The sequence below is a fragment of the Microtus ochrogaster genome, unplaced genomic scaffold, assembly GCF_000317375.1.
Source record: "Microtus ochrogaster isolate Prairie Vole_2 unplaced genomic scaffold, MicOch1.0 UNK132, whole genome shotgun sequence".
NCBI lineage: Eukaryota > Metazoa > Chordata > Mammalia > Rodentia > Cricetidae > Microtus > Microtus ochrogaster.
Window position 1 is genome coordinate 399298 of NW_004949230.1, and position 27643 is coordinate 426940.

The following is a 27643-nucleotide window of genomic DNA, read 5'->3' on the forward strand; positions in this document are numbered from 1 at the left end:
CTGTCTGTGTGTATGTCTGCAGGCCAGAAGAGGGCACCAGACTTCATTACAGATGGTTGTGAGCCACCATGTGGTTGCTGGGAATTGAACTCAGAACCTTTGGAAGAGCAGGCAATGCTCTTAACCACTGAGCCATCTCTCCAGCCCCCAGGAGGCTGGTTTCTATGGATTTCTGCCTCCTCCTTGATTTAAATCAAGCCTCTGAACACTGCGGGAAACCTGGAATCAGTCATGAGCACTGTACTCAAGCTGTGGCCTATGAACATCTCTTCCTCCCAGAAGGAATCAGTGCTTGCCCGCTAGACAGAATCTGTAGATGGTCTGAGAGCCTCGCTGAGCACTGAGCACGTGAAATGTGCCGTGGACGCGAACTGCTGCTCTACCGTGACCTCTGTGTGATGCAGGGATGGACCTGGGGCTTCCTGAATGCCAGGCGAGGACTCTACCACCGAGTGGTACTTCCAGCCCTAGTCTATTTTCTTCAGATAAGGTTTTGGTGTTGGCCCACGCTAGCCTCAAACTTACGGCAATCTCTCTGCCTCAGCCTCCCAAGTGCTGGGACCACTGTCATGAGCCACCATGCTTGGCTAGAATTCTTTTCCCCCAAAGAATCACATGTGGCTATGAACGCAAGCACCAGATATAGGGTAAGTACATGGGGGAAGGCAGAGAAAACAGACCCCGTCTTCTGTAGCTAACCACTGTGGTCCCAAAGGACCTAGGTCTACAGCAGAGACACAGAGCTGAACCGAGAGCATCCAGAAGACCAGGAAGGGACCACATGCAACAAGCATGGTAATCCAGGTGTGCCTGGACAGACCCCAGTGCCTGAGCCACGTGCTTGGCGCCTTCTGATCTCTTGCCCTTTCACCTTCAAGAACAAAGGACTCAGAAGGGCAGGGGCCCGGAGCTGTGATGGCGTTCACTTACACATGAAATACTGGAAGGCCTTGGACTTCACAAGGATGTTAATTCCTGTTTGAAGAGAAGAGATGTTAAGGTTAGGAATGTCCAAGCAGGCCAGGCATGGGTGTGCGCCTTTAACCCCAGTGCTCAGCACTCGGATCCCTGAGTTCGAGGCCAGCCTGGTGTACAGAGTGAGTTCCAGGACAGCCAGGACTACACAGAGAAACCCTGTCTAGAAAAAACAAAAACCAAAATACAAAATAAAAAAAAACACCAAAAAAACTGGCCTTGAACTAAAGGGTAATGAATCCATGAAGAACAGTGATGTAAACCTCTGGTTTAACTTTCTTTTACTTATTTATTTATTTTTGAGATGGGGTTTGGCTATGTAGCACAAAATGATCTCAAACTTGCCTTCTTCCTGCCTCAGCCTCTCCAGTACTGTGATTATGGGTGCCTGGCTGGCCCTGGTTCTTCCTGGTTCTGGAGCTAACTGCTTACTTCCCTGTTGGGTCACACACACTCACCTTTAAAGATAAGGAAGGCCGTCCGGGGAAGCTCGTCAAACCAATGCTGTCTGTTCTTCTTTGCCTGCAATGCAGAGGGTCCAGGGGAGATGGGGTCAGGGTCAGAGACTAGAGCCTAGCTCAGGCCTCCACAGGGGCTGAGTGCCCACAGTGCTCCATGCAAGGTCAATATCTGCATATGACCCATCTCTCTGAGAAGGTGAGCATGGGAAGGCTGGGTCATGGGGTTGGGATCCCTGTTGTGGCTGAGATGTCTGAGCCCCACTGCAGGCTGAGCTACCTTCCCCAACCGCTGTGTGCAGAAGGGAGGACTCTCACCTTCCACTGGAGAGCAGCAACTTCGTAAATATCATAGAAGTCCTTCAGGCTGTCACAAGCAAAGTGAAAAGGCAGTCACCCGCAAGGCAGTCACATGACATTCAGCCTCTGCTCCCCCACCTATCCACGGCTGCCTCTCACAGGGAGATGGATATCTTATAGGGCCCAGAACTGTCAGGGCCCTCACCTGCAGCATCCTGAATGCCTTTGTCCCCCAGGGGTGAGGATGACTCAATTCACTTAGTCCACAGTAACCACATCTGCCCTGGACAAAGAGCCCTGGACCACTGCCCCTTAGGGGAACAGAGGCCTCCAGGCACGGACAAAATGGTGCTTTCAGTTCAGGGAGCCCCCACTTCCACAGAAGGCGGTGTCCAGCAGAGTGTACAACATCGTGGTGTTTACCAGCCTCAAAACTGGCCAGCATCGAAACTGGAGATCCTCGGACTCAGTCCTTTCAAGGTGTGTGCGTGCATGGCGGTCAGAGGACAACTTTCAGGAACTGATGCTCTCCTTCCACCACGTGGGTCCCAGGGATGAAACGCCAATCACCAGGCGCTTGCCCCACTGAGTCATCTCACCTTTTCTGGCTATTCATCTTTGTTTGTTTTTGAGGCAAGACCCGAAATAGTCCAAGCTGGCCTCAACCTCACTACATAGCTCAGGGTGGCATTAAATTTCCAATCCGCCTGCTTCAGGCTATTATGTGCTAGCATTAGAGGTATGAACCACCTCACCCAGCTTCAAACACTTCTTCTCAGTCAAACCAGACTGAAGTGGACTGTCACTGGGTGTCTGTGGCTTGCATATTACCAATGGACATGACCACCTGAGAGCTGTGGTGTAAAGTGCACCCCGCCTCCTAGCCCAGGACTGCTCTCCCACGTGGCTCCTGGCTCTCACCTGAGCAGAGGAGTGTTGCTCTGATTCAGGGCCTTGAAAGTCAGGAAGCGTTCTCTGGCACTCATTCGGGGCTTGTAGAAGCGCATCAAGCCTTCGAACTGTCTATAGGAAATGCCGGCCGGCCTCTGGGGGAGAGGGAAGGCAGTGCGGTGGAAAACAGATGGTACCATGCCCAGGGCAGTTATTCCGATATGCATTTGGGCAACTGTGTTTTCTCCCACGGGCAATATGGCAGCTACAGGGTCAGCAACTCTGCCACACCAAAAAGGGGTACTTTGGGTAGGGAGAGAGAATGAAGTCCCCGTACACGATTTGGCCCCCACAGTCCTACCCGCTGGCTGACAAGCAGGCGGTAGGCGTGCTGGATGGCAGTTCGCTTGTGCAGCAGCAGAGACTTGAACTTGCGCTTCTCGATGTCATTGAAGGTGTCGAACACCACGGCCAGGAGCTGCAGAGGACAAGCGTGGAGCCTCAGCTGCCCTCTGAGTGTGTCTTAGGGGGTCATCCTCCGCTCCCAGACAGGGCTTTCATCTAGCCCCCTGGGGCAGGCAATGAGGAGGCCCTCTGGTGGGCTGCACTGCCCAGGACAGGGACATCTGCACATCTCTCTCCTGAAGACACCATCAGTGGGATTTTCTCAGACCCCTTCTTCTATCCCCCATAGCTGGCCCCTGCTGGCCAGAGGACAGGCCAGGGACTTCAACCCTGGAGCCTCCTCCTCCTACCATGGTCACTTTTCTTGTGCGTCAGTTTCATGTAAGGTTCCAGGAAGTGTGTGGGGGAGGAGCTGGGGGCTGCATGCCAGGAAGGAACATTCTAGAATTGCCCCAGAGCAAAGTCAGTTCATAAGGAGGGGAATGGAGGGTGGGGAAGATCTGACAGACTTAGTCTTTCGAAGCTGTTTCGAGTGAGCTCTCCTGTTCTTTCTGCTGCTTCAAATTGCACCCCCCATCCCCCGCCCATTGCTTTTCAGGTAGATCGAAGGCGAGCATTTTTCTACCGAAGGCCACACAGGAAAGACTTGAGGAAGACTTGAGGAGGCGTGGGCCCATGGCTCTGTCACAGTTTACTCAATCCTGTGGGACTGTTCCAATGAGAGTAAACACAGGGTGTGGTTGGGTGCCAATAAAACACGCTAAAAGTAATTACTGTGCACACACATGCACGCATCTGTATGTGTCTGTGTGTGTCAGTGTGTGTGGAGATCAGAGAAAACCTTTTGGAGGTCCATTCTCTCCTCTTCAGGCTGTGAGGCTGTGAGCGCTTTTACCTGCTGAGTTATCACACTGGCCCCCTCTCTTATTTCTTGAGACACTGTCTCACTTTGTAGCTATATGGCTGGTCTGGAGCTTGCTGTCCCCCTGCCTCCACTTCCTGAGTGCCAGGGTTACTGCACCAGGTCCCAGTCTTCCATGCTGTTTTGACTTGGTGCTGGTCACACAGAAATTCTCTGCTTTTCCCTTTGTCTAGTCTTCAGACCCTCCAGCTCTGCCCTATTCTGGAGGGGAGGTTAAGGTGGACAGGATTTCCCACGCAACCTGAAGAACTGTGCCATGTTCTTTCTGCACAGTTCCCTGTGGCTGTCCACACTCCAACCCTGCCTATGTAACAGAGTCTCTGTGGAAACTTCCAGAGGTCTAACATGGGGAGGTACCTGCGGGGGCAAGTCAGGAGGGCACAGGAGGATGTCCACTGTGCCCATGCAGATCTCCACCTGCCCCTTGTAGTTCCTGTACTATAACCTACAAACACATCTCCCTCGTTCTGCGAGTCACTGAGGAAATTACTGATCCTGAAGTGGGGGTTGTAGGAACCCCAATATGCAACGAGTGAGCCAGAAGCAGAGGGGTCCCCTGGTGCTCACAGCTGCCTGAAGTTTGGGGACCAAGCCCTTGACTTGTGGGTCTGGCGCTGTCTGGAAGTGGTATAGGAAAAGTAGCCAGAAAGCACATACACAGCCTGACCACAGGCTGATTAAATCTTCAGAGACTGTGGAGACCTTGGGGCGTGGCTGGCCAGGAACTTAATTACAAACTACCTCAGTTCCTTTACAGCCATTTAAACCATCTCTGCATGCAACCTTGCCTTTGTGGCTATTAAGGAAATCCTTCAGGATATACAAACCAGGCACCAACCCAAAGGCTAAGAGTGCCCTCGGCTGGCACCTGAGGTCCACAGCAGGGCTCTCCTCCTGGTTCCCTAACGGCAGTTCCACCACAATGTTTGAAGAGTGTCACAACAAACCTTGGTGGCCACGTTACCACGGAACACAGGACTCGGGGTAACCTCAAGCCCAGGCCACGGTCACTTGTTTAGTTCCAGAATAAATGTTTCCTGCTCCCACTGAGGTGAGTGAGGGCTGCGTCTGTGGGACAGTGGGCATTGTATTGAGGAAGCCAGGCAGTGTCTGTGGTAACGCTGCTTGCTGACCTGTGGGGACAAGTCCCTCACCTTGTAGGGTTTCTGAGTCTCAACTGGCGAGAGAAGAGGAAAAGAGAATCTGCTTCTCCTGGCACCTCTCGGTGGTCAGGGGAACTGAGTCATCACTGGAGATGCTGGGAGCCAACAACGGGTTCTCACCCAGGGCAGTAAATGCCCATAACCACCATGCCATCTCTCCAGTCCGCTTTCCATTTCTGTCCTGGGTCGATTATGGGGATCAACTCAAGGATGTTTTTAAGATGTTCACAAATAAGAGCTGAGGTACGTGGCTCAGCTGGCAAAGTGTTTGCCTAATATGTATGAGGCCCCCAGTTCGATCCCCAGCATCACATAAATCCAGGCCTGTAAAAGTCAACTGCAGTGGGACCAGGGGTGGTCAGCTTCGCCAGCATCAGAGAGGATGTGAGTTCTATTCACAACACCACAAAACCAGGAAACTATGGGAAGCCCTGGTCTCTGCTCACTCTGCTGTTGCTATGAGTCTCACCTAATGTTGGCTACAGTCTTGATGTCAGCAAACACCGCTGGTGGCCCTGAGCCAGCCCAGTGTGCACAGGGACTTTGTGTCCCTTATAGAACACATCCTTGTTATCTCATGGTTTACATTAATGGGGCAGAAGTTCCTGGCATATAATGAGACAGGATGCAGCACCAAGCTACTCTGAGCTGTGTGGTGATGGGCACACATGTCCCTTTGTCGGCCTGACTCTCCACTGCCTCCCCTGCATATGATGGTAACGGAACCACAGCACGGCTGCCCTGCATCTATGCACAGTGCCTGGCTGGCTTCATTAGGGCAAAACGTTTACTGTAAGGAAGAAAAGATGCAGCGGTGAGAACCTCCTCTCTGTGCAATCCAGCACCATCTACAGCAATGGTGGCACAGAGCTGGGGAATCCTCACAGCATTCTGTAGGGCAGTCCTGACATCTCTGTCCCCGGGGCCCACCGCTGTAGTAGAGCCAAGACAGATACTCACCAGGTTCATGATGAAGTACAGCTCGATGGAGAGGTACACGATGAAGAAGATGCAGGACCACGGGTTCCGGGAGTAGGAGGGCATCATCACGTCTGGAAAGCTGCATTGCAGAGGCTCACCTCAGCGTCTAAGGATGCACCTTGCAGCTGCTCCCCTGCACTCATGCTACCCCCTTTCCCTCCACTCAGCCCCGTGTGCACTGCAATGGAGGACCTCGGGAGGTCCAGGAGACAGCCCCAGGCTGGAGTGGGGCCAGAGCCAGCGGAGGGAGTGGGCCCAGGCTTACTTGGCTGTGGTGAGAAGAACGAACAGGTTGACAATGCTGTTCTCCAAGGTGTTGAAGTACTACAAGGAAAGGGTGGGGATGTGTGGACGGCCTGGACAGTCACATCCAGGGTGCCCCTCTCCCCCTTCCTCCTTCAGATACAAAGGGCATCAAAGCAGAGGTGCAGCACCCATGCAGGCCTGAGCTTCGTGAGCTGTGCTGATGAGAGCAGTCTACCAGCTAAAGAGGTGAGGGACTGTTTCCCAGGGTATCACATGTCCCTGCAGTGAGATCCCCTCCTCCATTCTCTACCAGAATGTTCCAACATTCCAAACCTGATCTTTGCCCATAAGAAGAGGAAAAGGGTTCCCCTCAGCTCTCAGAGAAAGCAGGTCCGAGGGATGGGGACTCTTGGGAACCAGAAACCTGGCAGGGTGCCCCTCCTAACATGTCCAGGATCCTCCCACCTACCCTGTCTGGCAGAAAAGTCTCCCCGTAAAACAAGGGACCAAGACCTATTTACTTACTGGGTCGGAAGGGTTAGTGGAAAATAAGTAGAAACCTAGAATGTGGTAGAAAAAAGAGACCAGGAGTGGAGTTAAGCGGAGCACCCATGAGTGTGCACAGGGAGTGGGGATCTAAGTGAATGAGGGCTGGAGGGGAGGCTGGGGAGGATTGCAGCACTCTGGAGAACACGCGTGCTCTCTGGAGGAAGTCATGCTGCTGTATGCAAGTCTGCGGACACCTGGGAGTGAGTGCTGGCTCTGTCCGGTCTAGCCATGGAAAAGGGCTGAAAATCTGTATAAATTTTGCATAAAATTGAATTTTAAGATGCAAGGTTTTTAAACTAATCACATCTGTGGGAAGGAACATAGATGCAGGCTGTGGACAGACTGTCTCTGCGCTCGGAGGACATGGCAGCCAGGCCCTGGGCAGGGATGTTACTCCTTCCTTCCTCAGGGAACACCCTGCCCCCACATAGATGACAAACAGAACTGAACAAGAGTGGATGGCAGTGCACATATGTGACCCCAACACCAGGACACTGAGGCAGGACACTCAAAGGTTCTAAGCCAGCCTGGGCTACACACCAAGACCTGGCTGCCCCAGCCCTTCCACCACGTGAGGATGTAGGGGAAGGTGCTGGGTTTGCAGCCTCCAGAGCTGCAAGCAGCTGAGGCCTTTGCTGCTGAGCCACTCGGCGCACGGCACTGTGGTACCGCCCCCGGGGGTGCAGCCTTCATGGCCCACGCGTGACTGGAGGGACACAGGGCGCTCACCCAGGATGGCAAAGATGATCATGAAGAAGAGCAGCAACAGGAGGATGTCCATGAAAGGCGGCAGTGACTGGAAGATCTGGCGCAGGTTGCTGGGGAGAAAGACGGCCAGCTGAAGGGTGGCAGGGGTGGGAGGGGTCATCTGTGCCTTGAGGCGGGGGACATGCTGGTGGAGGTGTGACCTGAACACCACATCCTACTGCACCCAGGAGGCCACCGTGTTTACTCAGCCCTAACGCACCTGAAGCCTCCATTCAGTGGGTGACAGGGAGAACCAAGGTAGAAGCTGCCACGTCCACCCAGGGACAGTGCCCTACAGGGAAGGCACGGCAGGAGGCTGCATGTGGCCAGGAGGACCAAGGTCACTTTGTATAGGCTGGAGGGTACACATGCAACAAAGGACCACCGCTCATGCCCAGCCATCAGGGGGTCCCTGGCCAAGTGACAGGATGGACTCTCCAAAGAGGGCTTTAATTCTGGGTTGGGTCAGCTCAGGCTCAGGGCTCTGGACTGGGTGGGAGAAGCCTGCAGGACGGGGCTGAGAAGTCAGTCAGCTTTAGGCCACTGTTGTAGGGCTGGAGAGATTATACACCAAGATAGGGAAGGCTCTCTGCCAGAGTGAGGATGCTGTGTTCCCCAGAATACCTACCACCCCCAAGTTGAAGCTAATGTGCTGACACTGGCCCCAGAAGCAGGACTGGGCTGGGGCCAGTCAACTCAGCTCCTGCCCACTCCCCTCCCTGTCAGTCAGGACGGCTAGGCAAACACAGGGGACTATCTGACCGCTGAGCCCCAGGCCTTACCGCCGCACTCCGCCACAGTACCGACAGTCCACCAGGAAAATGCAGCGCAGTGCCCGGGTCACCCGCACGTGGGAAGTCTGCCGCACCAGCACCACGATAGCCTCAATGAACTGCACCACCAGGACAGATGTCTGGGATGGGAGGTCAAAGGTGGTTAGCTCCCTGAGCCAGCCTCCAAAGTACTGACCCAGCCAACAGGGACCACAGGGCTCCTCCTGTCTCTGCTTCTCTCTGGGATGGGAGGTCAAAGGCGGTACTGACACAGCCAACATGGACCACAGGTGTGACAGGGACCTAGGGGAACAAGCTGCAATGGAATGGATATATTACCTTGACCATGGTGCGTTTGTGCCGGACGAATGTGTGGAAGCCCAGCCAGCGCAACTTCATGCAGAGTTCAAACACCACCACCATGAGGGCGAACAGCTCCAGGGTGGCGTGAACCTGCAGTCAGAGAGGCGAAGGCTATCCTCAGGGAGCCCATCCATGGTACCTCCCTACTCCTGGGACACACACGTACACACACACACTCGTGCACACTCACATACGCCAAACCCCAAGATGCCAGACTAGTCCTTGGAGACAGAGTTTTTCCCAGACAGCTAAGAATAAACTTGACATTCACTAGACAGAGATGCAGACCCACATTGTGTGAAGTCAGAAAGTAGTCCGAGGCTCCACCCATTCTGGGGAGAACTGTGCAGGGCTTACACAAATCCCACAAAAGGCATTTGGGAAAGGGAATGGGGTTAAAAACAAAAGATGAAAGGTTCCAAATTTAACAGTCATCTACATCTAAGCAGGCTGTCAGGACTGGGGAGATGGCTCAGTCCGGAAAGGCACCTGCCTTGCAGGCCTAGAGACCAGGGTTCTACCCCCTGGATCCCACATACAGAGAGAAAGAGAACCCACTCCACACGCTGTCCTCTCAGCCCATACATGTGCCATGGCATGAGTGCATGTACACACACAACACCACACACACACACCACATACACACACACCACACACACCGCCGCGCACGTTATTCTTTTAAAAAGAGGGCTATGTGAACACCAAACTCTATAACTATGCTTCCCCATGGGATGGAAGGAGAAGGACCCAGGGAAGATCCTCAGTGGGCCTCTCCCACGCGTGACCACAGGATGGTCAGGTATGACAGGCCTCCGTGTGGGTTCTCAAGGCCCCAGCCTGTCTGTGGAGTTGCTGGAAACAGAAGGGCGCCTCCTCCCACTGGGAGCAGGGAACAGCTGGGTCGACTCTCTTCCCTTCTAGAATGTTCCCCGCTAAGTCCCCTTAGGTGGTGGGCAACGCTCCATGGCTCCTTTCCCTGGAGCACTCACATAGATGCCGAGCCGGAGAGCAGGGACAGCGGGTGACTCGCACAGCGACAGCAGCAGCAGGAGCAGGGCGGTGAGCAGCTCCATCAGGTAGAAGAGGTGGTTGTGTGCGAAGAGGTAGGCGGCCAGGGCTCGGGCATCCTTGGGGTGTGTGAAGAACTTGTCATTGTTCTGGCCTTCCTACAAAGACAGGACAACTTGAGCATGCAAGTAGGCATGGAGGTGTCATGCTGGAGAGGTGGAGGGGCAGGAAGCGGGACAGGTCACAGAGGCCAAGACCAACCTTTGCCTGATGATGGCCAAGAAATGCTGCTTAAATCTGCCAAACTAGAACGTCTCAGAGGTTGTGGAGAAGTACCATACCTAGGGGCTATAAATTCTTAGGCCTGAAGTAAAGAGCTCACACATAGGTCAAACTAGCAGGCTGGCCTGGCTTTCCAGCCTTCGCTGTGGGCACTGACTAAATTCCTTGCTGTCCTGGCCAGTGGTGGACAGGACAAGGCTGGAGCTTCCCCAGAGGTGCAGAAGAAAGGAGACCTTTCATCAAACAGTCCCAAGCAATGGTAACACTCAGGAGCAGCCAACGACTAAGCCCAACAAGACTGGAGCTGCCCTGGAGAGCCTGCTGCACTCTGTGTACACAGCTCCTTGCTTAGGGCTCTCCAATGTGGGAGATGCAGCACCCCATAACAACCTTGGTCGTACTCCAGGATGCTGCTCAGTGCTCTACGACATACAGAGCCCCACAGGATGAATGACGTACTGCAGATGCACCATACAGAGGCTGGGACCGCACTCACTCACACCTCAACTGCCCAGTGGTTCAGTGTCCCAGAGCAAAGGACAGGTGAGGTGTGAGATTCCTACATCCAAGAAGGCAGTGGGACAGCAATAGTCCCCATGGCCTTCTTCCCCTGCCGAGGAGGCCTTGGCTGTAGCTGACAGGGTCACTTCCTGAACGCAGGAAGCTGCTATTCTCACCAGCAACAGAAGAAAAACCGCAGGCCAGACAGAGGAAGCAGGGTCATGCCCAGGGGACGCCGAAAGGCCCTGTGGTCTGTGCAGGGCGGCATCTCCCACCATCTCATCGTGGCCTCCAGGAGCACAGAAGGTCAGGAAGCCTCTGCTTTAAATTACTAGACTGTGTGGTTCTGGCACAACTAAGGGAAGGCGTAGCTAGAGAGCCTGACAGGAGGCTCAGCTACGAACCCAGGGGATGGGGTGTTGACTCCCAACAGCAAAGATGGCCCGAGAATCCTCATCACAGGACCTAACGCAGCTCCCAGAGAGAGCTCTGGGCTTGTGCACAGACTGTCCACCCCAGCCAGGCCTCTGTTCTCTGTTCACTCCAGCATGCCAGAACCTCGAAGGTCACGGCACCCAAGGGTGAGTGAGAAAGTTAACAGGCAGATGTGAGAAGAGGAAGCCCCCAGCAGCAGACACCCTCAGTGCAGCCAGGGCTGCAACCCACATGCAACCCACAAACACCAGAGAGCTGAACTGGGAGTGCTGAGCTGGCCCTGACCCCACCCGGACAGCCCTCCAACACAGACTGGAATCCTAGGATCTGAGTTCTGCTCTGCTCTTTACTGTGAAAAGCTGATGCTGGGTCAGGCGAAATGGCGTGGCAGGCAGAGGTGCTTGTTGCCAAGCCTGATGGCCAAGTTCAAGCCACAGGGCCAGTATGGTAGAAGGAAACCAATTCCTCACAAGTTGTCTTCTTATCACCACATGCGTACCCCTGTTACAACGTACCCCGTCACATGCGTACCCCGTCACACGCATACCCTGTCACACGCGTACCCTGTCACACACATACCCCGTCACACACGTACCCTGTCACACACATACCCCATCACAACGTATCCTGTCACATGTGTACCCCATCACACGCGTACCCCGTCACACACATACCCCATCACAACGTATCCTGTCACATTTGTACCCCATCACACGCGTACCCTGCCACACGCATACCCCGTCACACACGTACCCCATCACATGCATACCCCGTCACACACATACCCTGTCATGCACACACGTACCCCCGTCACACATGCTACTCCAACACAATAAACATAAAAAAATAAAAAATCATTAAACTGATGTCTTAGCCAGGTGTAGCTGCATCATACACTTTGAATTCTAGCACTTGGGAGGCAGAGGCAGATGGATCTCTATGAGTTCTAGACAAGCCTGGTCTACATAGGGAGTTATGGGAAAACCAGGGCTCCATAGAGAGACCCTGTCAAAACAACAGCAACAACAAAAAGATATCTTTAAAAAATGTTCTCTATATGAGGACTCTAGATTTACTCACTATGAAGACCAGGCAGGCCCCAAACTTGTGCTGATCCTCCTGCCTCAGTTTCAGCCACCACACCTGGCCTGAAACCCATTATTAGGTTTGTCTTAGTTAGGGTTCTATTGCTGTGAAGAGACACCATGACCACAGAAACTCTTATACAGGAAAACGTTTAATTGGGGTGGCTTGTTTATAGTTCAGAGGTCCACCATTATCATCATGGTGGACATGGTGGTGCACAGGCAGGCACAGTGCTGGAGACGTAGCTGAGAGTGTTGTATCTTGACTCACAGGCAACAAGAGGTCTGAACCAATGGGCGTGGCTTGAGCATCTGTGACACCTCAAAGTCACACACCTCCTCCAGCAAGGCCACACTTCTAATCCTACACTCCCTTTGGGGGCTATTTCCTTCCAAATCCCCACTAGGTTTGAGTCTAGGACTTTCTGTTGGCTAGTCAACTGCTATCCCTGGGTCTACAACTCCCAGGGTTCAAGGGATGGACATCAGGTTGCCAGGCTTGAGCTACAAGCACCTTTACCTTCTGAGCCATCTCGCTGGCCCTTAATTTCCAAAAAGATACCTTTTCTTGTAAAATAATTTGAATAATGTAGGATTCTGAGGAAGTAAGAATGCCACCAGCAAGCTATTACCCTTTCATCTGTGTATATGCTACATGGAGGCCAGAGGTCAAGGCACCCATCCTGGATTTTGTTCTTGTATTTTTGGAATCTTTCAGTCTTTCACTGGCCTGGAGCTCACGAGCAGGCTAGGCTGGCCAGCAGCCTCATGACCCACTTGTCTCTGCCTCCCCAGGGCTGGAATTACAGTCAAGTCCCTGGGATCTGAATTCGGGTCCTCATTTGTGCAGCAAGCACTTGACTGACCTCTCTCCCCAAGCCTACACTGACTCTTTACATAAACAAACTTTCAGATGTGTGTATGATTCTATGTGTATGTACGTACATATGCATGCACACACATACAGATGCACACATAAACACACACATGTATACACACACATACATACATATATACACATGCACTCATACACACATGCATGTACACACATGCAGATACACACATAAATACACATGTATACACATACACATACAGATACAAGCATACACATACGCACACGTGTATACACATACATATATACACATGTGCTTATACACACATATGCATGTACACATATATACACACGCACTTACATATACAAATATACATGCATATACACACTCGTGTGTACAACACAGACATAAATGCAGAAGTATGCACACACTACTATATGCAGGTAAGTGAGCTTTTGGCAGCTTTAGCTGTGTGGTCAGCTTTGTTGAACATCTCCCTGCTGAAATGACATTGTGCAGAAATCAATAGCCATGTTGGTCTAGAACCGTTAAACAGAATTCTTCTCCATTTACACAGGTAATTGACTAGTAAGGTCTCATTTATGGTAAGGTCTCATAGAGTAGAATTCTCTGCATAAACAAGAGCCTGTGTGGCATGAACACTTGAAACCCCAGCACTCCTTAGTCAGAGGCAGGCAGGGCTTGATGAGTTTGAGGCTAGCCAGGTCTACATATAAGAAGTTTCAGGGCAGCCAGGACTACACAGTGAGACCCAGTTTCTTAAACAAAAGGGAAGACATTATATTGTCTGAGACTATCTGAATTATGTCAACAAACATGCAATAGTTTTATAGAAAAGTACTGCTTTAAAACAAATTCCCAAACATTGCCAGGTGTGATGGCCCATGCCTTTGAGCCCAGCACTCAGGAGGCAGAGGCAGGAGGGTCTCTGTGAGTTACAGAACTGCATAAAGCAACCCTTTCTCAAAAAAAAACAAAAAACAAAAAAGAAAAGAAAAGAAAAATCCCCAACAAGCATAACGATCAGGCCTGACAGCGGCAGAATGGTACATGAGAAGAACAGATTGAGGAGGTAGCCCCACTGCCTGAACACTCCCCTGCTACAATACAAGGTACATAAGATTCCCTGAGAGCTGGGTCTGTGTATGTGGTCCTGGGAAGACAGAGAGGAAAGACTGGAGACCCGCCTGCTGCAAGCATAGCCACAAATAGGGCTCCGAGGAGGGACAGGAACACACTCCTGTTCTAGTCTGGAGCAGGGACAGGCAGGCGGACCACAGCAGCCTTCTGAACATGCCCCACCCCATCCCTGCACCCAGGTGCCAACCCAGCCGCACTCACCTGGAGGTAGATTGCTGCCTCTTGATAATTCATCTCCCAGTTGTGTCCAGGAGGACTGGAGGGGGACCTGTCGACCTGGGAGACCAGACTGGGAACCTGGGAGTCCTGGATGCTGCGGCTGCCCCCATCTGTATCGGGAGAGGGCAGAGACTTCCTTAGAACCCAGGCTGAAGAGAACACACAAAGGCTCAGCACAAGGTCACTCTGTCAGAGCTAACCTGCGCTGTTAGCAACACGCATCAGGATAGCTGATCAAAAATGCCTTCTTTCTCTTAAAAAAAAAGAAAGAAGAAAGTGCCAGCAAGATGACTCAGCAGATGAAGGTGCTTGCCACCAAGCCGGATGACCTGAGTTCAACCCACAGCGTGCACGTACGAGGTGGAAGGAATACAGATGCCTTTAAGTTGTTCCCTGACCTCCATACGTGCATGGGCACGCCAACCCTCTCCTATAAATAAATGAATGTATTTCTTTTAAAAAAAGAAAAAAGCACAAAAGAGCAGAGGGAGTGGGGGAGGGAACAGCTAAACCTACACATGTCTACATATCTTTAGAAAAAGACATGCAGGGAAGAAAAGAAAGAACCCGGCTGCTTGTGAGGGGTAAGGGCTGCAGGCTCACTGTGTAGACTTTTGACTTTTGGAAGCATGGGGAGATCTTGCTCAGTCAAACATTGAACCAAAGTGGATCCCCCCCTCCCCGCCCACCTCCTCCAGGACCTTGTCCTGCTTTGTCTCGGCAGACTGCCCTCTCCCAGCCTCAGCCACGCTGTTTGGCTTGGACAGAGCCGGCCCTGGCTAAAAGCAGCTGACCCGAGCTTGCCAGCAGAGCCAGGGTTCATGGGGGGCGAGCACTGGAGCCAGCCAACTGGAGCCACATCTGGCGCTTGTCCTGGGTCAGCTGGGAGAAAGGGGCTCTTTCTGTCCTCTGCCTGCACTAGAAGGACGTCAACAGGACCCTTGACTGAGCATGCTCCCATGGCTTGTCACAATCCATAGTCTCTCCTGATACACATGGTGAATTTGAGCACTGGGCAATGAGTCCGCCTGGTTAATCTACCGAGAAGAAGGGAATCTATGACAATCTGGTACCCCACAACCCACACTGCAAACGAGGTCTCCAGAGGAGGAGACCAGAGTTTGGACACTGCCATTTGCACGGGTGATGGAAACAAAGCAGATGTGTGGTACAGGTGGCCACACGGGCTAGGACAGAGGGGCCAGGTCTGCAGGGCCACTGGGTATGGCCATCCACAAGGCTGTCCCACGAATTTATAAAAACACAGAGGGGACCATTGACACTCACTAAAATGTGCATGTTTTAAAGCGTACGGCTTGACAATTATGATTTTTGGTAGTGTTGGGGATGGAACCCAGGACCCTGTGGGTGCTCTATCACTGAGCTACACCCTCAGCCCAACCAGGTGGTGTCTGCACACGTGTGAAAGCAACAGCTAAGTCAAGGAGTAAAGCCAGCTGGGCCTGGTAACACAGGCCTGGAGTCCCAGCTATCTGAGACATGAAGGCAGGACGATTTTGAATTCAAAGCCTGCCTGGATTATAGAGTGAGTTCAAGTCCACCCAGACTGGTGAGATGGCTCAGAGGGTTAAGGGTCTTGTCAAGTCTGATGACCTGAGCTTGACCCCAGGATCCACGTGAATGAAGTAGAGAACTGATTCCCATGGTTGTCCTCTGACTTCCCCACGTGCACAGACAGACACAGTAAACAATTAAATATTAAAAATAGGCCAAGTATGATGGCACATGCCTTCAGTCACAGTACTGGAGAGGTCTGGAGGCAGATGGATCTCTTTAAGGTCAAGGCCAGCCTGGTCTTTATATCAACTTCTAGGTCAGCCAGCATTACAAAGCAAGACCTTGTCTCCCCACAAACAAACAAACAAACAAATAAAAAATTAGACAACCAAAAAACCCCAACACATTCATTAGTTAAAAAAATAATGAATGAATGACTCAAACGTGAAAGTGGGCCAGAGACCCGACACATCCAGAAAACAGAGCATAGTGTGCACGAGGCCCTGGGGTCAACCCCTGGCACGTAAAAACTGAACTAAAAAGATAAATAAATGAAGCCCAAAGTGGTGGCACGCATCTTTAATTCCAGTACTTAGGATGCAGAGGCAGGTGGATCTCTGTGAGTTCAGGACCACCCTGGTCTACAGAGCGAGTTCCAGGACAGAAAAAGCTACACAAAGAAACACGGTCTTGAAAAATCAGCAATACACAATAAGAAATCAATAAAAAGGACACAGAGCCATCACTTCCTCTGCCTCCTGTCCTTCCCACATGACCACTCAGCTGCTGTGCCTGATCACTCTGCGTGTCTTAGAATCTGAAGACATCGTCCAGTCTACACAGGCGTCTGCCTCCTCTCACCGTAATTATCCTGAATGAATCTGCACTGTGTCATGTGTGAGTCAGCGCTGAGCTACTGAGCACATTCCATCCTCAACTGTGCCCCCCGTGCCCGCAGTGTCCCTCCCGACATCCACGGGCAGACCAGGCTTGCTGTGGGGAGTAAACAAATACCTAGAGCTCAGGTGACAGGTCACAGGTTTAACTTCTCAGGAGTACAGACTAGGCTGGGCGCAGTGGCCGATGCAATCCCAGCACTGGGGACTGGGACAGGAGGATCACGGCAAGCGTGGGCTACAGAGACCCTGCCTCAAAAAGAACTCACCAAACAAATTCACCCAATCATACCTCTCTCCATTCCCATGGCTGCCGGAGCCTTCCATGTTTGTGGACCCTCACCAACCAGTAGGCGTGTGTCAGGGATGCATTTTAGACTCAGAGCTTCAAACTGGCAGATCCCCAATGCTGAGTTCCATCGCTCACATCTAACACCTCCCGACATCCCACCACGTCACACTCCAGTCCCACGGTGGGGACGGAACTCAGGGACCCCAGCACACCAGGCAAGTGCTCCACCTTGGGGCCACATCCTCGGCGCCCCCACAGCTTCCCAACAGCCCTGTGCAGACAGTGTCTAAATACCGGGCTCCTCCTACAGATACCTTGTAAGGTGCGCTTGTGGAAGACCAGACTGTCTGATTCATTTCTTCCTGTCCAACCCAGACGCCTTGTTCCTCTGCTGGTCACAGCTCTGAAGCAAGTCTCATGTGCACATGTGTGTGTGACCGTGCTGGTGTGCACAGTACACAGGCAGGAAACTCCTGAGAGGAGGGACAGTGCCAATGGAACAAACAGGGACAGAAGGACAGCATCACTTCGAGCTCTAGTGTGACGTGCCACACACTGACAGAGTCCCGAGACACAAGAACCCTATAGGGTGCGTCCTGTTACAAATGTGTCTCTGGGAGAGGCTGAGCCAGGATGTGGGCCCTTGCGGTAGGGCCCCAGAGGGATGCACTGGTCACTCTGTTGCAGGTGTGGGCATCCTTGGGAAGTTCCACCTAACCATGTCTCTCTGCTATATAAGATCCTCCACGGGCCCAGCCTAAGGAGAAAACCATGTCCCAACGTATACAAAGTCTTTGCAGGCAGGCAATGCATCAGTCATGGACGGCAGCTGCTCATCCACAGCACCAAGGGGCTCTGCAGAGGGAAGTGACAGTGGTACCGCAGAGGCAGCATGTCACCACCCTACAGCTACAGACTACACATGGCTAGAAGGGACAGTGGGGGCAGATGTGTACAGCGAGGCCTCGGGACTCGGGAACAACTGGCAGAGACTACATACAATATCAAGTCAGTGCTGAGCTCTACTTCAATTTGGGCATGTGCGTGTTTTATTTTATCCCAGAAATGAACTGTGACTTGGAACTAACCGTTGCTCACAAATGCAAACCCAGCACTGCCTTGCTCACAGGGCAAACATCTCCACGCAGAGGACAGATCCCCTGGAGGCACCTGGAGAGCCTGTGCTCCACCCTCTGTGGGAACACCTGCAGAGGCAGCCAGTACCCCCACAAAGGGCCTCTGGAGAAGGCTCTGAAACAACTGCCCACCAATGCTGGAGCAGAGAGGAGATTCAACGCCACTAGGGAGAAGAGGCTGACCCATCTGAGCGTGCCACTGGGGGTATCAGTGTCTTCACAGGTAGGCAGCAATCGCTACAGGCAGGGCTGAGGATGTGGCTCAGCTGACAGAGTGTTTGCCTAGCATGTTCAGAGACCCAGGTTCAATTCCCAGCACCACACATATCTATAAATCAAACCTGGGCATGGCAGCATACACACGCAATCCCAGCACTTAGGAGGTTAAGACAGGAGGATCCGAGTTCAGGGTCACCCTCCCCTAAAGCTTGTGACCAGCTTGAGATTCCTAAGATGGCCCAAAACAAAACAATACAACAACAACAACAAAAAAAAAACCACAAACCAGCTACCTAATCCACAAAAGCAGGCAGGCAGATGCAGGTGGCCTGTGAAACAACCCCAAATTCAGGAGCTGAGGGGTTAGCAGCTCTTGGACTGTGTGTCAGGGACCGAGGCCTTCCACCATCACTGCCTAGCTAAGCTGCACTGCCCCAACACGACAACAACACTGTCAGCATCCAGGAGACGAGCCTCAGCCCACCAACCTATCGGGACACCACTCAGCTTGTACGGGAAGGACAAACACTCACAGGGTGAGACTTGTGCACCAGGCACATCACCAGGACAGGATAGCTTCTCCCTCACTAGGGGGGGGGGCACCTTTACACCAAGATCAGATGTGAGTACATCTGCCTGGATTCTTGGGATCTGCCCCAGAGGACCGTGGGTAGGCTGTGAAGAGGCAGAATAGGGATGCTGAGAGTGGACGGCTGAATCAACACAGGCAGGAGGGGCCTGAGGAAGTGGACACGCCCCACCCCTAGGATCAAAATGATTCCCCACAGATTCCTGCCTCAGACTCTCCCTTCTCCGGCCACTGCCACATTGCAAATGAGCACCAGGTACTATACAAAATAGGTACAATTATGTCAAGTTAATTGTCCTTTTAATCTCACTTCTCACTGACGCTTCTGCTTTGTCACAGCTGGAGCCATCTCTGCCCTGGACCAACCCAACCCCTTCCAGGGTCTTGTCCGTTTACTGTCCTGTCCTATGGGCCTTTTCTATACCAGAGAAATCCACTGTGAGTTTGTGTGTCTATGTGTGTGTGTGCATGCGTGTGTGTCTGTGTATGTCTGTGTATCTATGTGTCTCTGTGTGTGTTGTCTGTGTGCCTTCGTGCATGTGCATGTCTGTGTGTGTGTATCTATGTGTATCTGTGTCTGTATGTCTTTGTGTATGTATGTGTGTGTCTATGTGTATCTGTGTCTGCATGTCTCTGTGTATGTATGTGTGTGTCTATGTGTATCTGTGTCTGCATGTCTCTGTGTATGCCTGTGTGTGAGCTTATGTGTATGGTGTATCTCTGTGTATGTGCATATGTTTGTGTGCACGCGTGTGTGTATGTGTGAATGTTAACTTCCCAGTTCAGCATAACCACTCCAAGAACACTAAAGCAGGGTTGGGGAGACAGCTCAGCTGGTAAAGTGCTTGTGGCATAAACACAGAGGCTCTCACTCAGATCCCCAGCGCATATGGTGGGGCTAGAACACCAGCACTGAGAGAGGGAGTTAGGTAGGTCCTGGGAGCGGCTCCCTGGCCAACTGGGAGACCCTGTCTCAAATAAGACTTTGAAATACAACCTCAGGCCTCCACATATGCATGCATGGGCATGTGTACCCACCCCACATGCATACACATCTCTTACACACACACGCGTGCGTGCACACAAACACACACAAAAACTAAGCTATTGGTTTTCTGCCTCAAAGACACCACAGTAGGGGGTTTGGGCAATGGCTCAGAGGTTAAGAGCACTGGCTGCTCTTCCAGAGGTCCTGAGTTCAATTCCCAGCAACCACATGGTGGCTCACAACCATCTGTAATGAGATCTGGTGCCCTCTTCCTCACTGTAGGCATCCAAGCAGACAGAATACTGTATACATAATAAATAAATAAATCTTTAAAAAAAAAAAAAAAAAAGACACCACAGTGTCGGCCTCCCTGGGAAACCCTAAGCATTTACCCCCTCAATACACACTCCAATTACAAAGGCCTCTTTCGTGTCTTATTCCATCTACCCCTTCTCCACCACTCTGGCTCCCTAGTTGGTCTGGAGCTTTTGGCCTGAGAAACCTTTAGGCAATCGGCTTTCTCAGGTCTTTCAACTTCCCACCCTCATGCTGCCTCAGGACAGACTCTGTCCTTGACTCCCCTGCAAAATCCCACGGTCATTTGTCTCAACCTCTGACCCCAATGGCCCAGTGAACGCTCAGAACCTGGCATGCCTGCCTGTTCCCCAGGGACACAGACCTTTGTCACGGTCACTGGGGTGTTCCTGGAGCCCAGCGCATAAGGGATAAACAAGTCTGCAGAACTGAAGTGACATCAAGGATTCTCCCTGAAGATCATACATTCCCACAGAGCACCCGACTGTAGGCGGCCAGAGGCCAAGCACACAGCGCCAGGTGCAGGACCCGGCGGTGTTTACCCACAGTGCAGTAGGCAGCACCCGGGGTGTGAAGGGGCACAACATGATCCCTCTGTATCCAAGAGCGATCAAGACAGACCCTTCTGAAGGCACAGAAGACACGCAGTTCCCATGTCCGGGTGGGCAGTTGAGTGTTTCCTCCCACCGTGTGCCAACCATTCAGCCCTTCACCGTGGAGAACGCGACACAGAACTTGGCAAGGCTCGGGAGCTGTTAGTGGCTCAGGGAGAGGGCTGAAAGGCTGAGTTACCTGGGTCACTGAAGGGCTTTTCAGGGAAGCCACAGGTGATTTCATAAAGCCTCCTTCTGCCCATGCAGGTGGCTGAGCAGGAAATTTAGGGATTACAGAAAGGTCGTAAGTGGTGGGCAGGGAGCCACTGGTCCTCCCAGCCCTTTCATGTGGAGGTTTTGGTGGCTCCAGATCCAAAAGCTCTTGCAGTCTGAGCTGCAACTCCCTGCCTGTGCCTGAGGCTGGAGTCACTCCAGCTCCTAAGGGCCCATTGTCCCTTCTTTTAGCTGTGCTCAGGGGCTCGGCAGGCAGCGTTCCAGAGGGACAGGACAATTAGGGGCCCCACCAAAGGGCAGATGGGATATGTCCACTCTGAGAGTGTGGAACAACAGGTCTGCCAGCTCACAGGAAGCAGTGCATGATCTGTCCCTGACCCCACTACCGTGGTGACAAGACCTGCCCAGCCTCCTCCTATGGAACTTCTCGTGTGAACTACGTAACAGGTCTCCAGGTGAAAGAGCTGGCTTCACCCAACATCACACTGGATGCAGCCCCTCATCACAGATTGCTGCGACAGTCCCTCTCCAACTCAGACCATTAAAGACCCCACCAGCATCCTCCCTCGGACTTTGGGATTGTCCCTGCCTGAAGCACGAAAGCACCTTCCAGATGACCTGCATGGCCAGGAGCAAGGCATACCACAGGAGGCACCATGAAGGGGCCAAGATGACATCAGCAGGCTGGCCTTCCCTAGTTTCCTCCGAAGACAACAGCTGGCCTTGGCCTCTGCGGTTCCACTTGTCTGGGAGGCAGGGCCCCAACAGGCAACAGAAGTGCAGTCTCCCTGGCTCTGGCACCCAGAGCTTGGAACAAGCCAGAGGAGGCGAGGCTCAGGGACACAATCAGCCACTAGGAGGTCAGCATCTAAGCCTAGGGGACTGTTCCCTAGAGGTAAACAGTATGTTCACTGCCAGTGTCCTGGGCAGGGCACTTTTTTGAAAATCAGGCTGAGCGGACAGACACGACCTTGACCACTAAAGAGCTGTGTGGTCCCCTCCCCGGAACTCCTCCCTCAGCCCTGGCCAAGGGCCCAGGGACATGACCACAAAGTTATTGGAGAACGGAGAACGGAGAAGGAATGAAAAACAGCAGGACACAAAACAACCACCCAGACTCTGACAGAACATGGACCGCCTCCATCCAAGACGCAGACAGCCCGGGATGACCCATGTGCACAGATGGCCAGGCTGCCTCTACACTGATATAAGGGGCCCAGCCGCTCCCTGCAAACAGCTGGCTGCTTTGCATGCAGCCTCCGAAATGGCCCTGCAGGGACTCTGAGGATTCCGCTCGCTGGAGCACAGCACGATACAGCATCCTGGTGCAGTGGATAAATAGAAATGGCTTCCATATGCCAGCCATAAAGCTGGGGAAGAGAGGCAAGGGAGGGAGAAGGATGAGGGAGTGGATGGGCAGGAGGGGCTGGGCTGCCTGTGTACACCCACCAGCAGGCAAACCGGTCACTGCTGGCCTTGAGGCCTGGAGAGGTGGCTTTGTGTAAAAAGCCTGGGTGGGAGCTCTGCTCCCAAAGGCAGCAGTGAGCGGCTTGCCCCAGGGCAAGAGTTCAGAGCAGCATGGTGCTGGGAAGTCCACAATATTCTGCCTTTCCAACTGCCCTCAGCTCACACTCTTAAACACACCCAGCGCGCATGTCCTCCGCGGTCCAAGAAAACCCCTGCCATGTGCCTCTTTCAACCATTGGTATTCCTTCTCCATGGAGCCTCAGTTTCTCCACCACGCACTGGGACCCATGCCAGCTGTGCTCTGGACACAGCAGAAATAAATGCAATACCCAGAAAGCACCCGGAGCTCTCTGGAATGACAATGAGCAGTCACAAGCTGCTTGCCAGTTGTCACTGAGAGGAGAAACAAAGGAGAGTGCTGCTGGGGTGTTTGCAGGGGCGGCGGGCTGTGCGGCTCCTGTGCAGAGTGGCAGGGTGGAAAGTGAGCAGGAAGGAGGCTAAGGTGGAGAAGGCAGGAGGCACGCAACTCTCTTCCAAGCTCTACTCTCTGGTAATTGGCTGTGAGACAGAGTGGGGAGTGCACCGGGGATCAGCTCGTGTAGTGAATGCACACCCAGGCACACACGCTGGCCTCTAGGAAGGTCAAGCTGGCCCAGGGCCTTCCTAGTTCAATGGCTGGCACTAACTCAATGCCTGTCCTGCCAAAGGCTTGCTAGGGCCCGAGGAGGAACAGAAGGCACCGCAGGACGGCTCACCGGTCAAGCGCTGTTTTAGAAGAAATCCTGGCTCAGAAATGGTCAGGATAAAGCCGTGTGCCAGCTCTAACTCTGATTTCAGCCACCTGACCGGGACTTGAGTGGCAAATCCAAAGGGATTCATCCATGCAGCCTGCCCTGCCAGGTCTCGGCAGGCAAAGAGCCAGAAGGCTGCAAACAATAACAGAGAAAGGGAAAGAAGGCAGGAGGGAGCAGGACAGAAACAGCTGGCCCTGGGAAGTCTGGAAGGAGAAGGGAGGAGTATGGGCAGATGGGGTGTGTGTGCGTGTGTGTGTGTGTGTGTGTGTGTGTGTGTGTGTGTGTTGTTGGTTTTTAGGTGGGGCTGAGAAAGGAGACCAAGGGTGTCATTGGCACTGCAGGTGGTACTGCCTGGAGTGTCCACTCCCCAAAACCATACAAGAGGAGGGACTAGCCATGTCTATAATCTAGCACTTGGAAAACTGAGAAGCAGCACATTCTAGAACATGTGTGTCCGCGTGTGCTTGTATGTGTGCAGGTGAAGAGTGGGGAGCCCAGGCTAGAAGCATAAGCAGGCAGCAAGTGAGAGGTAGGAGGACTTGGAAAGCTCAGAGGGTTCTGAAATCCAGAAGCTTAAAGAGTCACAAAGAGGTAAGGCTGAGGCAGGGGACTAACAACAGTGAAGGTGACCCTGCACACTGGAGCTCCTCCGGACCACGCTTTGTTCTGAGGATGCCCCCCAGGAACTGGACTCTGCTGTTATGCTGCCATCCACAGAATGGAGGCACTATGTGCCACACAGTGGGTCCCTATGCTCATCAGCACCTCATGTACTCCTAGTACTGACTGGGCACCTGACTTGCAGGGTGCTCAGAACATCTCAGAAGTGTAAGGGCTCAAAGACACACATGTGCATATGCACACACATACATGCCACTCGATTTGCTGCTCCTTGGTGGACACCTCAGCATCTATATAGACATCTGGCCATGGTTAGTTGGAAGCACCTGAAGTACTGTGAGCCCCACTTCAGGGACTGGGGTTCTTTGGGCCCCTACAGGAGGTCAGCAGACAGCCCATATTCAGAGGACAGAACTGACTCAAATTCAACCAGTACAGGGTTGTAGCTGGGCCCTGTCTGAGGCCACCAGGATCATTTGCCAGCAGGGCTGCCTGGACCCAGTTCTGTGAACGCTGCACCAGCAGTGTTTGGGGCTGGGGCTGCTGCAAGCCACCTGGTTCAGAAAAAAAGGCCGTCGGGGCACAGGTATCTGCAGAAAGTGATATTAGGAGGAAGCCTACGTATGTCCTAAAAGACCTGGATATCCCGGCACAATGGGCACACCACATCTCCAGGGAGCTGAAACCCTGGGTGGTCAGTGACCAGGCCTGAGCTGAGGTCTCTTTCCTGCTGCCTCAGTCTAGTAGGATGGCAGCCTGAAGAGACATTATAGAGACCGGCTCTGGAGGCCTGGAGGGGAGCTCCTGACAGTCCAGGGGGTGGGCGGAGGGATGGGGTGGGCATTTATCTTCAGACTCAGATACCCGTCTAGAGTGCACAGTGGAGTAGGGGGCTGGGGGGGGGCATCAAGGAAGTTAACTATCCTTAGACTCAGATACCCGTCTAGAGTGCACAGGGGTGGGGAGTAGGGGGCATCAAGGAAGTTAACTATCCTTAGACTCAGCCGTCTAGAGTGCACAGGGGTGGGGAGTAGGGGGCATCAAGGAAGTTAACTATCCTTAGACTCAGATAGCTGTCTAGAGTGCACAGGGGTGGGGAGTAGGGGGCTGGGGGAGGCATCCAGAAAGTTAACTATCCTTAGACTCAGATACCTGTCTAGAGTGCACAGGGGTGGGGAGGAGGGGACTGGGGGGGGCATCCAGAAAGTTAACTATCCTCATATGCTCAGCCCGGAACGCTGGAGTCAGAAAACTGGCTCCCAATCCCTAAGAGGAAGTCCGAATTCAGAATGAGGAAGAGCTGGACTCTGGGAGAGACCTTCCTCTGTGACTCAGGGCTCACACCTGCAGTGTGGCCACATTGTTGATGACGGAATCCTGACATTCTGTTACTAAGTTTCCGCCCCTCCCTGCTGACAGGATAGCACAGAGAATCTCCGGTTTAATCTTTACACAGTCTCTGACTTAGCTGATCAGTAACATCGTCTCACAGATGAAGAAATTGAGGCTCAGCACAAAAAATGCTTAGAGCTTTGTTCTAGGGGGTTCGGCTGGCACATCAGCTTCCTTCGTTTGCTGAAGAAGCCTGCACAACTGAGGAAACATTAAAAGCCCAGACTTCTCTGTGGCCACCCTAGCCCTCTGTCACACAGATTCCTATAGCCTAAGAATTCTCCAGGCTCCGCAGCCTCTTCACATTCTGGGACAATGCTCAGTCTCCAGACAGAAATGAAGGGAAAGCCCACTATGTAACAGACTGAAACGGCCGACTGGCCTAGAGGCCGAGTGGCTTCAATACTAATAAAATCCAAGCCTTGGTGAGGTTCCAGGTCCGCTTCAGGGTCTGCATGACGACCATGATCACAAATGACGAGGCAGGCCAGCCAAGTGTGAACAGCCGAGCTCATGAGAAGAAGGGACCCTTGAGAGACACAGAGGGAAGATATCACGCTCGCTGCCGACCACCCACAAGTTCGAGCTGATGCAGTCGGTGGCCTGGAGCGGCTCCAGGCCATTAGCCAGGGCCGAGCTCAGTCTTCCCTCAGCTGACTTTCCACAATAGCTAAGTGAGCAAGAGAAAGAAAATGGAATGAAGTTGCATTCCACTAAAGAGAGACATCTTTAAGAGATGGCAGGCAATCTCCAAATGGCAGGGTCGGGAACTCAGACACCAGGGAAGGTGCGGGGGTGGGGGACCAAGTGACATAGGCTGATTGATTCTACAATTACAAGAAACACACAGGCTAGAGGCTGAGGGAGACCTCCATGTTCAAAGTGCAGGCCTCATCATGGCTATCCTGGGCAGATCACACAGACACGAGCGAGGACTCCAGGGGCTGGTGAGGCTGTGACTCCATTTCAGATATTAAGTGCACAGGGAAGGTATATGAGACCTGGTGTTGCCTTTATCAAACCTGCAGTGCCAGGAGGAGGCAGAGTTGTGTGAACAACAGCTCAGAAACAGCAGCCACCTACCCGGCTGGGCATTCTAACTCCCTACCCCATCCCACCCAGCCAGCTCCAACTGCTGTCACCAACTGGAATGCATTTATAAACCAGCCTGAATCGGGCGAATGAGATGGTAATGTGATTCTCGGCCAGTTCGCCAAAACCCCATTTTCTCACAACCGTCAGGAACCCATCAGTTTGCAAAGTGAACCCAGATTAGATACGGCAAATGCGGATCTCCGGGAGCGGGGCTGTGGGTGGCCACTGTATGATGGGGTGAAGAGCTATGTGGCCATGTTCCGGGATCAGCTCCATGCTGGGGAGGCAAAGCAGGGAGGGAAAGGAGCCAGGCCTACAGCAAGGGAAGAATACCGGAGCCGGACCCCAGTGAGAGAGGCTTATGGGAAGATGGTGAGGCGCGGCACACCTGTCCACCTAGTTGCTGGAAACCGAGACAGGAAAACTAAAGCAAGTTCTAGGCTAGGTCTGGACTATGCTGTGAGACCCTGCCTCAAAAAACAAAACCAGAGCAATCCTAACACTTGGGAGGCAGAGGCAGGCTGGACTCTCTGAGTTTGAGGCCAGCCTGGTCTACAAATCCCAAGTCAGCCAGGGGCGACGTTGTAAGACTCTGTCTCAAGCCAACAACAACAAAACACAGGGCTGCCAAAAAGGCTCACTGGGTAAAGGCACCCAAAGCCAAGCCTAGGACCAGAGTTCGATCCCTTTGACTCACATGGTGGAAGGGGAGAACTGACTCCCACGGACTATCCTTTGGTCCCCACGTGAGCCTTACCACAGTCACACACACACGTACACACACAGATGGATAATATAAATAAATGTAATTTAAAAATTTTTAGACAACAAAAATGGGGCTGGACAGATGGTTCAGTAGTTAAAAGCATTTGTTGCTCTTGCAGAGGACCAGAGTTCAATTCCCAACACTGAAGTGGGGAGCTTATAACTGTAACGTCAGCTACAGGAGACCTGAAGCCCTCTTCTGGGCATCGAAGGTTTCCATACCCACATGCACATATGTGCACAAGGACATGTGCGCATACACACACGCACGCACACATACACAAAGGCATGCACGAAAACGCACGCGCGTACACACACACACATGCATGCACACATATGCACACACACTGTAGTAATCGGTGCCGTGGGCTGCTTCCCACCACCCGGCAGCCATCACGGCTAGCTTATGCCCGGAAATAACAACACACAAAC

At 52.7% G+C, this 27643-nt stretch overlaps 1 protein-coding gene across 2 annotated transcripts in view; it reads right to left on the minus strand.

The window, feature by feature from the left end:
* Window positions 1–27643, minus strand: part of Tpcn1 (two pore segment channel 1) — a 59482-nt gene that overhangs the window by 12741 nt on the left and 19098 nt on the right. For both annotated transcript variants that reach the window (XM_026778392.1, XM_005371867.2), the window contains exons 3-15: window positions 14280–14407; window positions 9763–9939; window positions 8750–8863; window positions 8420–8550; window positions 7620–7708; window positions 6867–6901; window positions 6361–6419; window positions 6075–6174; window positions 2986–3102; window positions 2655–2779; window positions 1752–1800; window positions 1434–1497; window positions 931–975 (exon numbers count right to left, since the gene is read on the minus strand). In XM_026778392.1, coding sequence (XP_026634193.1) covers window positions 931–975; window positions 1434–1497; window positions 1752–1800; window positions 2655–2779; window positions 2986–3102; window positions 6075–6174; window positions 6361–6419; window positions 6867–6901; window positions 7620–7708; window positions 8420–8550; window positions 8750–8863; window positions 9763–9939; window positions 14280–14407 — 1233 coding nt within the window. The remainder of the gene's footprint in view (window positions 1–930; window positions 976–1433; window positions 1498–1751; window positions 1801–2654; window positions 2780–2985; window positions 3103–6074; window positions 6175–6360; window positions 6420–6866; window positions 6902–7619; window positions 7709–8419; window positions 8551–8749; window positions 8864–9762; window positions 9940–14279; window positions 14408–27643) is intronic.